General features: G+C 41.3%; 1 protein-coding gene across 11 annotated transcripts in view; it reads right to left on the bottom strand.

The window, feature by feature from the left end:
* DENND1A (DENN domain containing 1A) overlaps positions 1-14487 on the bottom strand; it is a 202798-nt gene that overhangs the window by 114543 nt on the left and 73768 nt on the right. For all 11 annotated transcript variants that reach the window (XR_010989502.1, XM_068155776.1, XM_068155777.1 and 8 more), the window contains one exon: positions 710-779. Coding sequence is in view for 10 of the 11 variants with exons in the window: in XM_068155776.1 (XP_068011877.1) it covers positions 710-779 (70 nt within the window). In the remaining variant the exon portion in view is untranslated. The remainder of the gene's footprint in view (positions 1-709; positions 780-14487) is intronic.

Below are 14487 nucleotides of genomic sequence, written 5' to 3'. Positions count from 1 at the left end.
AAAACAGAGGAATACTAAGTAGGAAGTGCTATAACAAGCTAAACTCCAAGACAGAAGGACAACGTTTGTGATACTGGGTGCCTAGGGAACTTGCAAGTGCAAAGGAAAATGTGAAAATAGATTTGTATACTAGGCTATGAACAGAAATAAATGTAGTTTTCTCTGACAGCTGGGTTTAATAACAGGAGTTTCTGAAATTTATTTCTTTTTTTCATATGTATTTCTATAACCTACTGAGTCACCAAACTGTGCACTGCAGAGTTACTCAGCTCAGCGCAAGCTGGTTTCCACTGCAAGTTCTAAACAACAACTCACTAACTGAGGATATTTAATACACTGAGATGAAGACTTGATCCTAAGAGCTTCTACCTCAAATGCATATGATTCAGACACATGCAAAATACAAGTGTTACCACAAAACAGTAACAAATCAAAGCAGCAACCTAACTGGGAGGATTAGACTTGTTGTAAGTAAATGAAAGCAGGCTAGGTGTTGCCATCTTTTCTCAAAAGCAATTTAACAGCATTTTTATTTTTCAGAGATAGATGCCAATCTTTCAGCTTGGCTGAATATGCTCTTCTATATGGAGATTAGTATTTCACGTGGTCATTTCTCATACAAGCACTTCTTAAACCAGCTTGCTTTCATCCTCTCTCCCTCACTTGACACTGGGGCAGGGAAAAGAAGTTTTAAACTTTAGAACAATACCTGTCCTTTTGCTGAATAATCTGCCAAGATATTGAGCAGCTTATAAAAGACTTCAAACCACGGGAGGTAACTGGGGAAAAAATAAATAAAGAAAGAAAGCACAAATGTTTAACTTTCCGAGTGTCAGTGAATAAATTCAAGACTGCTGGCCTTTATTATACAGATGTATCCTAACAGAAGCTTCCACTGGACATCACACTCACTTTACAAAAGAAATAAAGAAACAAAACTGGAAGATAAACATGCAGAAAGCCCAATCTTTTTCAATTACATGACATTTTCATTCCATAAAATAAGACAGACAGCTAAGATGTTACTTTTCACCACAGTATGCTTTGCTATGATTTTGGGTCTCATGGCACAGCTCTTTATTTCAATTCCTTTTTAAATACCAGCAAGGAATTTCCCCTCAGCTGCAGCAAATAGGAAAGCAAGCTTGTGTGACGCATGCACTGATTAGTCTTCTAATCACAGATGCTTTCTGAAGCAAATGGAATCTATTTTGATATAGTTAGACAGGATTTAAAGTTTTTATAAAATATGACTACATCCTGACAGCTATAAAGAATTGAGTGCCCCATAGTTCCCAACTGTACAGCTTTCAGTAACAAATGAGGTGAGAAGCTATATATGAGACAGATAAAGTGAATGGCACTCCATCATTAACATTTGTTTGAAGCCTGCAAATGCTACTGTAAAATGTAAGTAGCTTATCGAAATATACTGATAAGCAACTTAACTTTTCATGTTATATGACAGCATTATCATTTAAATTAATATGCTCTAAGCATCTTTACAAACTATGTATTAGAATAGAGCCAGAAAGACAATTACCACTTTAAACAGCATTTAAGTTTGGCATTATATTGTAAACAATCAAGAAGGATTAGCTAGAAGATAAGTTCCTTTCTTTCTGTTTAGTTAAATAAACTTCAGCAGAGTTAAAAGCCATTACAAGAGTAACAAGAAATCCTCTCAAAACATATCTACTAAGTAGAGATTAAGAACCTGGTAAACAAATCCTTGCAAGGCATCTATCAAAAGAGTCTGAAAAGACAGCAAAGCTCCCAGCAGTATGAACCCAAAACTCATTTCATGAAGGTGTATTTCAATTCTCCTTAACTGCTCAGGGACCTTGCTGAAAAACTGCATTTACAGAATTAAAATTAATGTCTTTTAAAGTATTATTGTGTTTATAATGTATGCATCAGGATAAAAGCAATGAACAGAAACAAGTCACCTCAGCTTCTCTTTTGCCATAGCTCTGGTTCATTTAGAGCCCCAGCGTTGGTGGGTGAGGACAGAGTAGGTTCCCAGCACCATTTGCAGTGAGTGGCGCAGGGACCAAACGGGGACAATGCTGAGCCCTGAACCATGTTCAGGTACATTCTTTCTTCAAAGATTTGTTTCTCTGTCCTGTCGGGGCCTGGCTGTTCACAGCTAAACCACACCTTGCTACAGATTCGAAGGAGCAATACTCCCAGCATAACCAGTCTGCAAGTCCCACCCATGAGAGTGCGCCATCCAAATCCAGTTTCAATTCTTTGGCTCAGCACCTAGAAAAATAGCTTCTCTGATTCTAATGAAAACAGCCCAGACAGAGTCTCATATTCACACAAGGTTCAAACATCAGCAAACCTTCTATACAATTAAAAGGTCGCAGCCAGATTTGTTTGCTTTCCCTTCTCTCGTCATGAGTATCTTATAATGAACTTCATTACTGTCCTTTGTTTAACGCTAACTCATCCTTATTTTAATCCATGTTTCCCAAATGATGGTTTAGCATCGCAGCACAACCTCCTCTTTTTCTTATTTTAAGAATAACGTTCCATTTTGAGGAGAGAAGCTTCACAGTTTTGAAGCTGAGGAAATTAGCTGATATTTGAAGCAGACCTTGGCACACTACAACACATGGAGATCTCTGTGGCTCTTGCTCAAGAGAGGTGCAAGACAAGATAAAACAAACCAATCCACCATGAAATTGCATAAATTATGTAGACAATTTCACTTCAATTTTCACCTCCCTCATCACTGCAGAATTCAGGATCTCTCTCATCCTGTAAGCTTTAGATATGTTAAAAAACTAATTTATCCTGCCATCTTCAATACTTTTACTTCATCACTTATTCTGTGTGTTTACTGCTCAAGAGTGAAACAGTTCTGCTTTTATTAGGTCAAATTGTGACCACTTAAAGTTGGGGGGGGGGAAAACCAAAACACTAAACTAAACTGAAGAAATGTTGTTACCTGAATTTGGGGTTAGATCTCTGCCAGAAAGAAAAAAGAAAATATGTGAATTTTTTTCTTCAAGGCAGCCCTTAAACACCCCCTCCAAAGGAACAGGAGTTGAATTTATAACCAAAAAATTTTCTGAACCACATGCAACTTAAGCAGCCCAACTGGTAGCACTGCTGAAGATTTATGGCTTATGACTTGCTCATATTTAATTTGTAACCAAACACTTCCCCTTCCTCTTAGCTACCTTAGAACTTTTGATTAACTCTTGTTTTCACAGGTCATAGGTTAAACAAAGGACGGGAAGCGCTCTGGAGTGAAATTGCCCAGAGCACCACAGCCTGCAAGCGCAGGCACACTCACACACACATCCCCCTTCACACAACATCAAAAAAGCGACAGACTAGAGATTCTTCAAGGGAGTTGAAGTTCAAAGACTCCAATAAGCATAAATCAGATTGTGGCTGAAGAGTAAACAAAAATAAAAGTGTAAACTGCAAGTTTTATTTTTTTGTTATTTTACACCCATTTTCCATCCCCTCACACATGCACACACACGACGAGGTGTTTGCCACAAATCACCCAAATCAAACCAAAGCCTCATCAAATCAGGCTTCTTCAAGCTGAGAGATAGGTTTGGCACTCTGCTTTCTCTCCCTCTGAACCCCAAGTGTGTGATGCAGCCTCAGTGCTGGAGACAGGCCAGTCTGACGGAAACAAGCACGAGCACAGGAAAACTGCTTATTGTGCTACATCAGGTCTGCACAAACTCCACTGCACAAGCTGCACAGAACCTTATTCAGTAACTCGTATGTCATCACCTTTTTAGTGCACTCCTTGAAAGTACAAAACATTGTTAGTTACATGTGTCATAGCAATTAGGGTCAGCCCAAATGTTAAGACAATAGTGCTGCACTGCAGCTTATAAATACAAACATTTCCAAAATGCAAAATCAACAGACAGCTGGGCCAAGACAATAGGACAGGGAGAAAGCAGCAAATTAATGTGATATCAGAGCCCAACAATCCCAGTGGGTAGATGTCTGCAATTATGAAGAGGTTCACCTTTCCTAGGCTCAACTGGCAAGGAGCAGCAGAGCCTTTGTCCTGAGATGGCAGAGCTGAAGTGCTGGGGAAGGCAGGAGGACGCAGATGACCTGCACACCGACAGCTGCCAAAGGCCCAGCTCACCAGTCAGCCCCACTCCCACAAGTCCAATCTATACTTCAAAAGTTACACTGAACAGAAAATGTCATCACCCAATATTAGCTGCTGCCCAGATGAAAATGCTGTACTGCAGTCAATTTAGCTTTGAGTTTTCATCATATTAATCCACTCGTGTGCTTTAACATTTAAAAGAGAAAAACTATCACAGCAGCACATGTGAGGTCACATTTTCTGACCTCCAGAAAGGACTGCAACTGGAATTGGAGAATATTGAGCTAGGACCTTAGCACTAAAGAAACTGCCTTTCTATGCACTTATCTACACCCAGCCCACAAGTGCGTATTACCATTCCCCAGCAGAAGGATGCAGTAAGAGATTGCCTCCAAAACAAAAAAGCCAAGAAACAATATACAAAGCCAAGATGATAGTTCTGTGATTGCCTGTACATAAAGACATGCAGCTAGTTTAGTCACACGGAATTCTCCGGCAGTAAATAATAAACACAACATCTCTAAGAACAGCAAAGGGGAAATCTGCAAGCAAGTTATCTACACAGGCATCCAGTTGATTTCTTAATCAAGTAGAAGATAGCTTCCTCAGGAAAACGCAGCTGCTGCATATCCAGTTTTGAAGCACGAGTAACGAAGAGAGGCCTTGCTAATAAATATACTTTCTTTGAATCTTAAAATTTCACTGTTAACATTTCTTTTGATATTTTTTTAACTCCAATTAAAATGAAGGAGAAAGCTAAGTTATAGCATGCACCACTGAATGAATCACTGTATTGTCTGGCAAATACCATGTACATGCAAGGTCAAGTGTAAGAAGAGGCTGGACAAGCCTGGTATGGAACTAGGAATTTTACTTTCTGTTAGAAAGGTAACTCTCCAGTCAAGTCAACCCTAAAGGGAGAGATTTTCCAGTCTTAGCTATAACAAGTGACTGTGAAGGAGGAAGAAATGGCAAGATAAGCCAAGTGTGCAAGAACACAGTGAAAGCTGAAGGTAAAATAAACTCCCGTGGAGCACTAAAGAGTTGGAAAGTGTATTAAGAACTTCGGCAGCAAAAATGCTACAGTGTGGCAGCAGCAAGCCTCAGTGGCAAAGGGTAACTTTGAAAATGTTCTATGAGGATTTGCTAATTACTATAGTAACTGTTACTAAAATGAATTGTCAACACTTACAGCTCCAGTGCTCAGTTTTACTGGTGGAGGGACGCCCTGAAAAAGCAAAGCAAGCACTTTCGGAAAGGTACCTGTAGTACCTGTGTTTTCCTCAACCCTACCAATTCAAGTATCTCCTTAGTTCACACAACTTCCACCAAGCACTAGAACTCCCACTCTGTATATAGGCAGAACTGCGTTTTTGTACAGATCTGTCACTTGAAGTTAACGAGACTAAGTAACTAGTTGAACACCAACATATCTAATGCAGCATGCCCTGAAAGATTGATTTACAAGCAGATATAACTTTTATTCCTTCCATTCACACAGATCAGAAGTGGAATTGTTAACATGTATTTATTTATAACACATACTATATATTTTGATAACAGCATAACCAACTGCCATCTCCCTTGCAAAACAGAACAGTCATTTCCATTTTACAGATGGGCACACTTCTCTGTAGTGACAGGCTCACAAAATCTGTCTGTATTAGCCAGGATTGGATTCGAAGAGTTCCTGAATCTTGACCTTTTGCTCAGGACAATAATTTCTAGGCCACTGGAGTACCTAATTCTGTCAATAATAAGCTTGGCTTTTACATAAACCATAGTAGGCATTCTCACCAACTTCACTGCAAGTACTCCTGATTGACGGAAGTGTAAGGAAGAGGAAATTGAGGCCAAGTAGTTCTTCTGCCAGCACAACTTGTGCATGTATCAATAAACCACAGCAAGTTTCAGTTCATGGACACTGAATAATTAATTCAAACCATAGATGACCTGGTACTTAGTTGTGGCAGTAAAATCACTATGAAGCTCAGAAAGTTCTTGCCTGACAAAGCATTGGTCTAATGAGTGAAACACCTTTTCTTGCATGGTCACACTCATATGATGCAAGTGACTGGTATCAGCAGGGGCATGTGTGCCTCATTCTCTATGTCCACTCAAGCAACATCACTGTTCTAAACATGCAGTCCTCAGAAAAGTCATAGAGGACACCAAAATCTCAAGTAAAACCCAGCAATTTGAAAAAGGATGACATTTCCTAGAGAAGCACAGCACATGCTTTCTGACCAAGGTACTTGTCAGTACCTGCAGGATGAATTACAAATTCTTGCATCTGGAATTCAGAAGGCATCTCTGTGGATACCTCCCCCCTCACCTCCCCCATTTGAAAGAACATGAGTATGGGAAACATTTCAAAACTCAATACAGTCTCTTAGAGACTACTTGTAAGTTTCTGCATTTAAAGATCATTTATATTACAATTTATACTTTAAACCCATGCTGCTTCTTTCCATCCTCCTGCAGCTGGTAACTAGACTCTCCGTGTTAGCAATCATGGTCTTTTTTAAGCTAGTGTTCTATGCTGGACCTTGTTCTCTATGCTGGACCTTGTTCTCTATGCTGGACCTTGTTCTCTATGCTGGACCTTGTTCTCACCAACAGGGAAGGGCTGGTAAGCAATGTGAGGCTCATAGACGGCCTTGGCTGCAGTGACCATGAAGCAGTTGAATTTAACATCCTCAGGGCAATCAGGAGGAAGTATTCCAAGCTCATGACCCTAGACTTTAGGCATGCAGATTTTGATCGCTTCAGGGATCTGCTAGCCAAAGTGTCCTGGGACAAAGCCCTGGAGGGAAGAGGGACCCAGGACAGCTGGTCAGTATTCAAGGACCACCTCCTCTGTGTCCAGGAGCTCTGTGTACCAACAAAGAGAAAAGCAGGTAAGAATGCTAGGAGGCCTGCCTGGATGGGCAAGGAGCTACTGGACACACTATTACTTAAAAGGAAACTCTACAGGAAGTGGAGGGAAGGACAGGTAGAACAGGGGGAATACAAGGAAGCTGCCCGAGCAGCAAGAGTCCTGGTCAGGAAAGCCAAAGCAGAGTTTGAGTTGAATCTAGCCAGGGAGATTAAAGGGAATACTAAGAACTTTTACAGGTATATTAATGGGAAGAAGAAGACTAGGGAAGGTGTGGGCCCCCTCAGAAAGGAAAATGGTGACATGGTCACCTGTGATGAGGAAAAGGCTGAGGTACTTAATAACTTCTTTACCTCAGTCTTCACTGCAAGGGCCTCTAGCCACACTCCTGATGTTATGGAAGTCAAAGCCAGGGACGGGGAGGAAGAACTGCCCATTGTAAGTGCAGAACAGGTTCGTGATCATCTGAAGAACCTGAAAGTGTTCAAGTCCATGGGACCCGACAGGTTACACCCACGGGTACTGAGAGAACTGGCAGATGAGGTTGCTAAACCCCTCTCTATTATATTTCAAAAGTCCTGGCAGTCTGGTGAAGTCCCCACAGACTGGAAAAGGGGAAACATTGCCCCCATCTTCAAAAAGGGCAAGAAGGAGGAACCAGGGAACTACAGGCCAGTCAGTCTCACCTCTGTGCCTGGAAAGATCATGGAACAGATCCTCCTGGAGTCACTACTCGCTCAAAAGAATAGTGAAGAGGTGATTGGGAACAGTCAGCATGGCTTTGCCAAGGGCAAATCCTGCCTGACCAACCTGGTGGCCTTCTATGAGCAGGTGACAAAATTAATAGATGAGGGGCAAGCAACTGATGTCGTTTACCTGGACCTGAGCAAAGCCTTTGACACTGTTCCACACCACATCCTGGTCTCCAAACTGGTGACACATGGGTTTGATTGGTGGACCACTAGATGGATAAGGAACTGGCTTGATGGCCGCACCCAAAGAGTGGCTGTCAATGGCTCCATGTCCCAGTGGAGGCCAGTGACAAGTGGAGTCCCTCAGGGATCAGTCCTGGGACCTGTCTTATTCAACATCTTTGTGGGGGACATGGACAGTGGCATTGAGTGCACCCTCAGCAAGTTTGCTGATGACACCAAGCTGTGTGGTGCAGCAGACACGCTGGAGGGAAGGGAGGCCATCCAGAGGGACCTTGACAGGCTGGAGAGGTGGGCACAGGCCAACCTCATGAAGTTCAATAAGAGCAAGTGCAGGGTCCTGCATCTGGGTCGAGGCAATCCCAAGCACAAATACAGGCTGGGCAGTGACTGGCTGGAGGATAGCCCTGAGGAGAGAGACTTGGGGGTGCTGGTGGACAAAAAGCTCAACATGAGCTCTCAGTGTGCACTTGCAGCCCGCAAAGCCAATCAGATCCTGGGCTGCATCAGGAGAAGTGTGGCTAGCAGGTCAAGGGAGGTGATCCTCCCCCTCTACTCAGCCCTGGTGAGACCCCACCTGGAGTACTGTGTCCAGTTCTGGAGCCCCTATTACAAGAGGGATGTGGAGGTGCTGGAACGTGTCCAGAGAAGGGCCACGAGGATGATCAGAGGGCTGGAGCACCTCTCCTATGAGGACAGACTGAAGGAGTTGGGGCTGTACAGTCTGCAGAAGAGAAGGCTCCGAGGTGACCTAATTGTCGCCTTCCAGTATCTGAAGGGGGCCTACAGGAAGGCTGGGGAAGGACTTCTCAGGATATCAGGTAGTGATAGGACTAGGGGGAATGGAATGAAGCTGGAGGTGGGGAGATTCAGGCTGGATGTGAGGAGGAGGTTCTTCACCATGAGAGTGGTGAAACCCTGGAATGGGTTGTCCAGGGAGGTGGTCGAGGCCCTGTCCCTGGGGGTGTTTAAGAGCAGGCTGGATGAGGCTCTGTCCAGCCTGATCTAGTGTGGGGTGTCCCTGCCCATGGCAGGGGGGTTGGAACTAGATGATCCTTGTGGTCCCTTCCAACCCTGAATGAAACTATGAAACTAGTAATTGTGACTGCAGATTGTGATGATGAACTAAGTTATGCTGGACAGTCATTCTGCTCTTCAGTGGTTTTATGCAGACACCATGTTAAAGAGCAAAAGCAGAGCCAGCAAAACACTTTCTCCTTCCCTTCATTAAAAATGTGAATTCCCCTTTCTAATTATTTTTAAATTCCACCTTAATTTTACCAGCTAAGACTGTTAAATGCCTGAACTACATATTTTTTAAAATATCCCTTTTCTCCCCCTCAAGAGAGAGCCTTCATACCTCTCTTATTTTCCTTGTTGTAATACACTATTAATTTATTTTTTTCCACCTCCCTTTCCTTCCCCTATCCAATGTTTTCAGCCTTTTTACAAAATGCATTTGAAAGAACCAAGGCACCTCTGGGCTCATCTGGGAATTCCCGTAGGCTAAATTCCCAGTTCAGCCACATTTATGTGTTCCAGTGTCTTCCCTTACACCTTATGGAACTCAGTACATCATTATTCTCTCTTCTAGACTCAGTCTATTGACACATTCTCACACTTGTAAGCTTAAACACATACACACATACCCACAAATCTCCATAGCAACATCTGTGCATGTTGATGAGATGCAGGCTTACCTTCCACAGGATCAGCCAACAGCCTTTTTTTGAACATCAGCCTTTTTTGTTTTATTTCCAAATTCTGTCTCTGCATTAGATCTCAAACCATTGTGGAAAGCCATCTGAATCCTTTCCTTTTCTCACTCTCACAGCATTTATTTCCTTTTTGAATTTCCCTCAGTTATAAACTTCCCTTTGATTATTATCCATGAATGATCTTTCAATGATTCCATGAGATTCATTTAACAGTTCTATACTTAACCACATGCATCATGTACATATCTTATAAGTATTTAACCCCACAGAACTGGCTCACACTGAACTTGCACATCTTGTCTTATGGAACATCTTAATACTATATAATTGGCAATAGAAAGAGCTTAATTTGGTGACTTGCCACTGTGTATTAATAATAAAAGTCAATTAAAACATTCCCTTTCCTGTTTTTCTACCCTGTGTGACCAAGCATAAGCAGTCCCAGCAAGTCTCACTCACACAAAGCCTCCCAAGTTCACTAAATACCACTATTGAACCCAACTGCTCCCCAAACAGCTACAGTGGCTCTTGAAACGCAGCAGCAGCGTCTCTCACAAAAGGCAGCTCAAAGGAGCTCAATACACCCCTTTAACAACATGAAGCCAGAAGACTGTAACAAAGAGATTTATGATGTAACAATTTTACATTTTAGTCAAGCTAAAAGTGCAAGGGCAGCCTGAGATAACCATTCCAAGAGGCTTTTGTTAGTGTGCTAACATCTAATTGGGACATCGCAAATGGAACTGAAGTCTGAGTTTGACAAAGCTGTCACCCTTTCTCAGATTCTTTGTGGTCACTCTAAAACCTTAGAGAGGAAAAAAAAAAGTCCAGGGCAGCTGCACTGTGGAATTTATGTAAATAAAAGGAATTCAGAAGAACTTTAGCATTACAGTATGCAACATGATGAAGCTTCCATCAGCCCAGCACACACAGTAATCGCCCCTGCTTCTCACAGGAGCTCTCTGCAAAGGAAGAAAACAACATAATTTTACAGCCTGAAAAAGAAAGTTGTTCAATGAAAAATACATCTTGGACTTTCACTGGAAAACATTGTATAAAAAAAAGAATCTGTCTTTTAAGGACCTGGAGCATTATACTTCAGACTGGAAAATAGAGATCTCATGCCTTTTGGCTTATGGGTCTATGTACAAACATCTTATATGCTGTACAAAATCCATACTCTCACAGACACACATAAGGCACCATTTAGAATGTACAACATTTTAACCATCTTCAATAGTCAAGACTGTTGCTTGTGAACTATCTATCACTGCAAAATTTAAGCAAGCTTATTGGATTTTACAACAGAAGATTAGGCGTTAAATTCATTTCAGAATTATCTTTCAGGTCTGGCCCGTTGTTGGGGACTTGCTGTTCTCCCTCTGGTAGATCACTCCTTTTTAAAAATCAAAGATTTTTAACTTCTAACACACAAGTTACTCGTGCCATTGGGAAAACTTGCCAAGGAATATTTCTCCAGACAGTGCACACGGAGAAAAGAGAAAGGAATTCATTTAACTAACAGAACCTAGGGTCTACTGAAACAAAATGCAAAACTCTAAGTAGATTTTGGAGAGCACACACATCTCAAAAGCCAGCCTGGGGCACAGGCTGATGACAGAAGAAAAGAGCTGTGCAATTTTATCAGCTTTACAACAGCGCAATCCCTACTCAGCAAGGCTTTTACAGTATAGAAAGCCGTAGTTCTTACTATACCCAGCTACTATAAGCAGGTCTGAGCAGGTGTACCTCCCTTCTCAGATTCTGCATTCTAGGATGACTGAGTCTGGATGATCAAGTGTAAAATCAAATGGGAAGACCAATATACTCCCATTTTTTCAGAAATGTGCAAAACTCTGGGTTGTTTTTTTTTGGGGGGGAGGGGGGGAGTTGTTGGTGGTGGTTTGGGTTTTTTTAAGAGGGGGAAAAAAAACAACACCAAAAAAACCACCATCTTCTCCAGCACGTTTGAGAGCAAAGGACTGAAGTAGTGACCTGAAATAAAGGTACATTAAAAAATAAAGGGGTTTAGGTTTTTTTACATTTACAAGGCAAACACTGACACTTATGTCTTGATATTCTTATTAAAACCACAGGCAAAGGCTACCCCATAAAGCAGAGCTGGTGAGAAGATGGGCATGCTCAAGTGCTTGATGGTTTATAGTAAGATTTATCAAATGCAACAAGGTAGCCTTGGACTTAAAAAGACAACAATTCTGTTTCCCTTAATACCAACAGGAATACTTTGAACTATGTTTTTACTTAGCTAGGGTAAAATGCTCTCATTAACAAATAATAAGAGGGCAGAGAACAGCCTTAAACTGAGAAATGTTACAGATGATACCAGTACTAAATTTCCTGGACTTAAAAAGAATTGGTCAAGAAGCACTTTGAGAAGCTAAGGCTTGATTTTATACTAAGTGGGATGTGCTAGCACAAGAGCCTGGAGATCCCCACTGAAGTGACAACAGAGAGAAAGGATTCCAAAGGTTTAGCTTGTCAAGGAATCCCTCTTCCCAAACCACGTTTAAAAGCACACATGAAAGTGCTGGAAGAGAGAATTCTAGATGTGGCAGACAATCAGCGATCCCACTAGGTTTGAGACATCTGGCATCAGTTGAAATCTATCACATTTCATTTGGGGATCAAAGACTACTGGTAAGTCTATCACAGGTTGAAATAGTAGATCCTGAACAGCCTTTTCATCGCAATGCAAATTAACCCTTTTTCCCTGACCAGAGAAACAGCTCCTTTTCATTACAGGCTCCAATCCCATGTGCTTGTTGAGCTGTGCCCTCTAGTTCTAAGTTTCAGCTGAAATTTCAGTAGAATTAGGAACTTCTTATTATAAATCAGAACTGCTCCCTATCAGCAAATTCACAACGTGCTGTGGCACACCGATGTTGTGAGCTTTGAAAGCTATGGGGCCTTGGCATGTGTTGTGTGACAACCTATAAATGACAATATACTCCTGAAGAGAAGCAAAATCTTACACACCTCTATGTTCAAGAGTCACACTGAAAGGCTACTAAGGGCTTTTGCTCAGTTACTAAAGAAATTTGCCACATATTTAAAAGTTGAAGCTGAGTATGAGGTGTGTTTTCTATAATCTCTGTCTTTCCAAGGGCCTTCTTTTCTTGAACCAGAGGAAGTTTTTTTCCTACCCATTTACTCTGAATTGGTCATTAACCATAAACCTATGTCAAAGGCTAAGGAGAAAGGAAAAAAAATAATCATAACTGTCAGATCAGAATTTAAGGCAGGCAAGTATCAACTACCTTAACTGCAGGAGGAAAACCGAGGTTTTCACTGGCTAATCACACTGTCATATGACAAAGAGAATTAGTAACCTTCTGAGTCACACAAAAGAATATCTGCTCAAAACCAAGCACATCACAAGGGAAATCTCACTCTCATAGATCAGCATCATAAGCTGATTCAGAAAAAGCTTAGAGGTCATGCCAATAGATAGAAAAAAAGTTTTAGTAAGAGGCAAGCATTTTACAACCCAGACAGCATAGTTCTCATTTCTGACTATGCAGAGGAGATGTACACTGAGAAACAAGCAGTAAGCCCACACTGTTTTGTTCAATGAGCAGCACTAGCTCATTCCTACCACCAAACCAGCAAAGGTGGATAAAGCAGCTTCACACCTCTGTGTTCAAATGACAACATTCTTGGATACTATTGATTCTTCACATTTTGGTAACTTATGTACAGGGAAAACTGGCATAGAGACTGAGAGTATTTCAGTAACAAAGAGAAAGAAGAAATAGATTAGATGCACCCTTCTTCTGGAATTTTGTCCAAACCATTTTTGTTTCCTATTGGCATAAAAAACACAAACTTAAGTGCAGTGAGGTCTTTTCTAGTTCCCCCAGACAAGGGTGAAAATTCTATGAAGAAATACTGACAAGTTCAGTGGTACTACACATGCCTGCTAATAATAAGCAAAGTTTGGTCCCCAAGTCAATTGGCAGCAAGTCATAAAAATTAAACTCAAAATACAACCACAGCTGAAAAAGTCAAGTGAGAAATTCATTATTATTTCAGTGCTCTGGTGCTACTTGGAATTCATCATTTGGGAATGGGAGAAACTGGGCTAGGCATACAAGAGTCAGTGTACTCAGAGCAGACAAGCATTTGTAACACAAGATGTCAACACAGTCCTTAAACCGAAGGCTTGAAAGATCAAGTCAGAGAGTTTGATATTTGATTGCAGGGTGCCTATGACTGTGTACAACGTTTTAGGATTCACAACATTTAGCTGTAAAAGTAAACATACAAAAAGACACCGCTTGAGTCTTCATCTGCCTGACGAACCTGGGCAACACACTGCCTGAAAATGTGACATGCAATGACCAGAAAAGACTCTCTGTCCCTTCACCTGGCCAGAGGGCATGGGTTTTCTCATTTATAAGCATTCTTATCTAACAATCAGTTTAAGCAAATGATTAAAATAGGAGCTTGCCCACAATCATTTGATTCTCTGAATACTCAAGCTGTTGTACCAACAATAATTAATGCTAAAACACAAAGAGGTAAGTGACTGGTAGGTAACTAATACTTGCAGAGTTTAGAGGAAGATCTCTCATTGAGAATGTTCATAAACTGAGTTATAAATTACAGTTTTTATTTCAGATCCATGCACAATCCAGCTAGCACTGCCTTTAGGAAACCATACAAAGCCTTTCTCCTGTTATTACATTGTGGCTGAATCACGTTTTCTATTGAAACAAGGTGCAGAAGTTAACTCCTGCGGATTTTCTCAGCAATTCTACCTCTCAGAACAGCCCTTGCTTCTTCAATTACCACTGCATAACCTCGGGGCTCCTGCCACATCTTGATTTTTGAAAG

The sequence above is a fragment of the Melanerpes formicivorus genome, unplaced genomic scaffold, assembly GCF_026170545.1.
Source record: "Melanerpes formicivorus ecotype bairdi unplaced genomic scaffold, bMelFor1.0.p_v2 SCAF_33, whole genome shotgun sequence".
In the NCBI taxonomy this organism is placed as follows: domain Eukaryota; kingdom Metazoa; phylum Chordata; class Aves; order Piciformes; family Picidae; genus Melanerpes; species Melanerpes formicivorus.
Note: the sequence above shows the minus strand (reverse complement) of the source record. Positions and strands in the feature narration are given on the sequence as shown.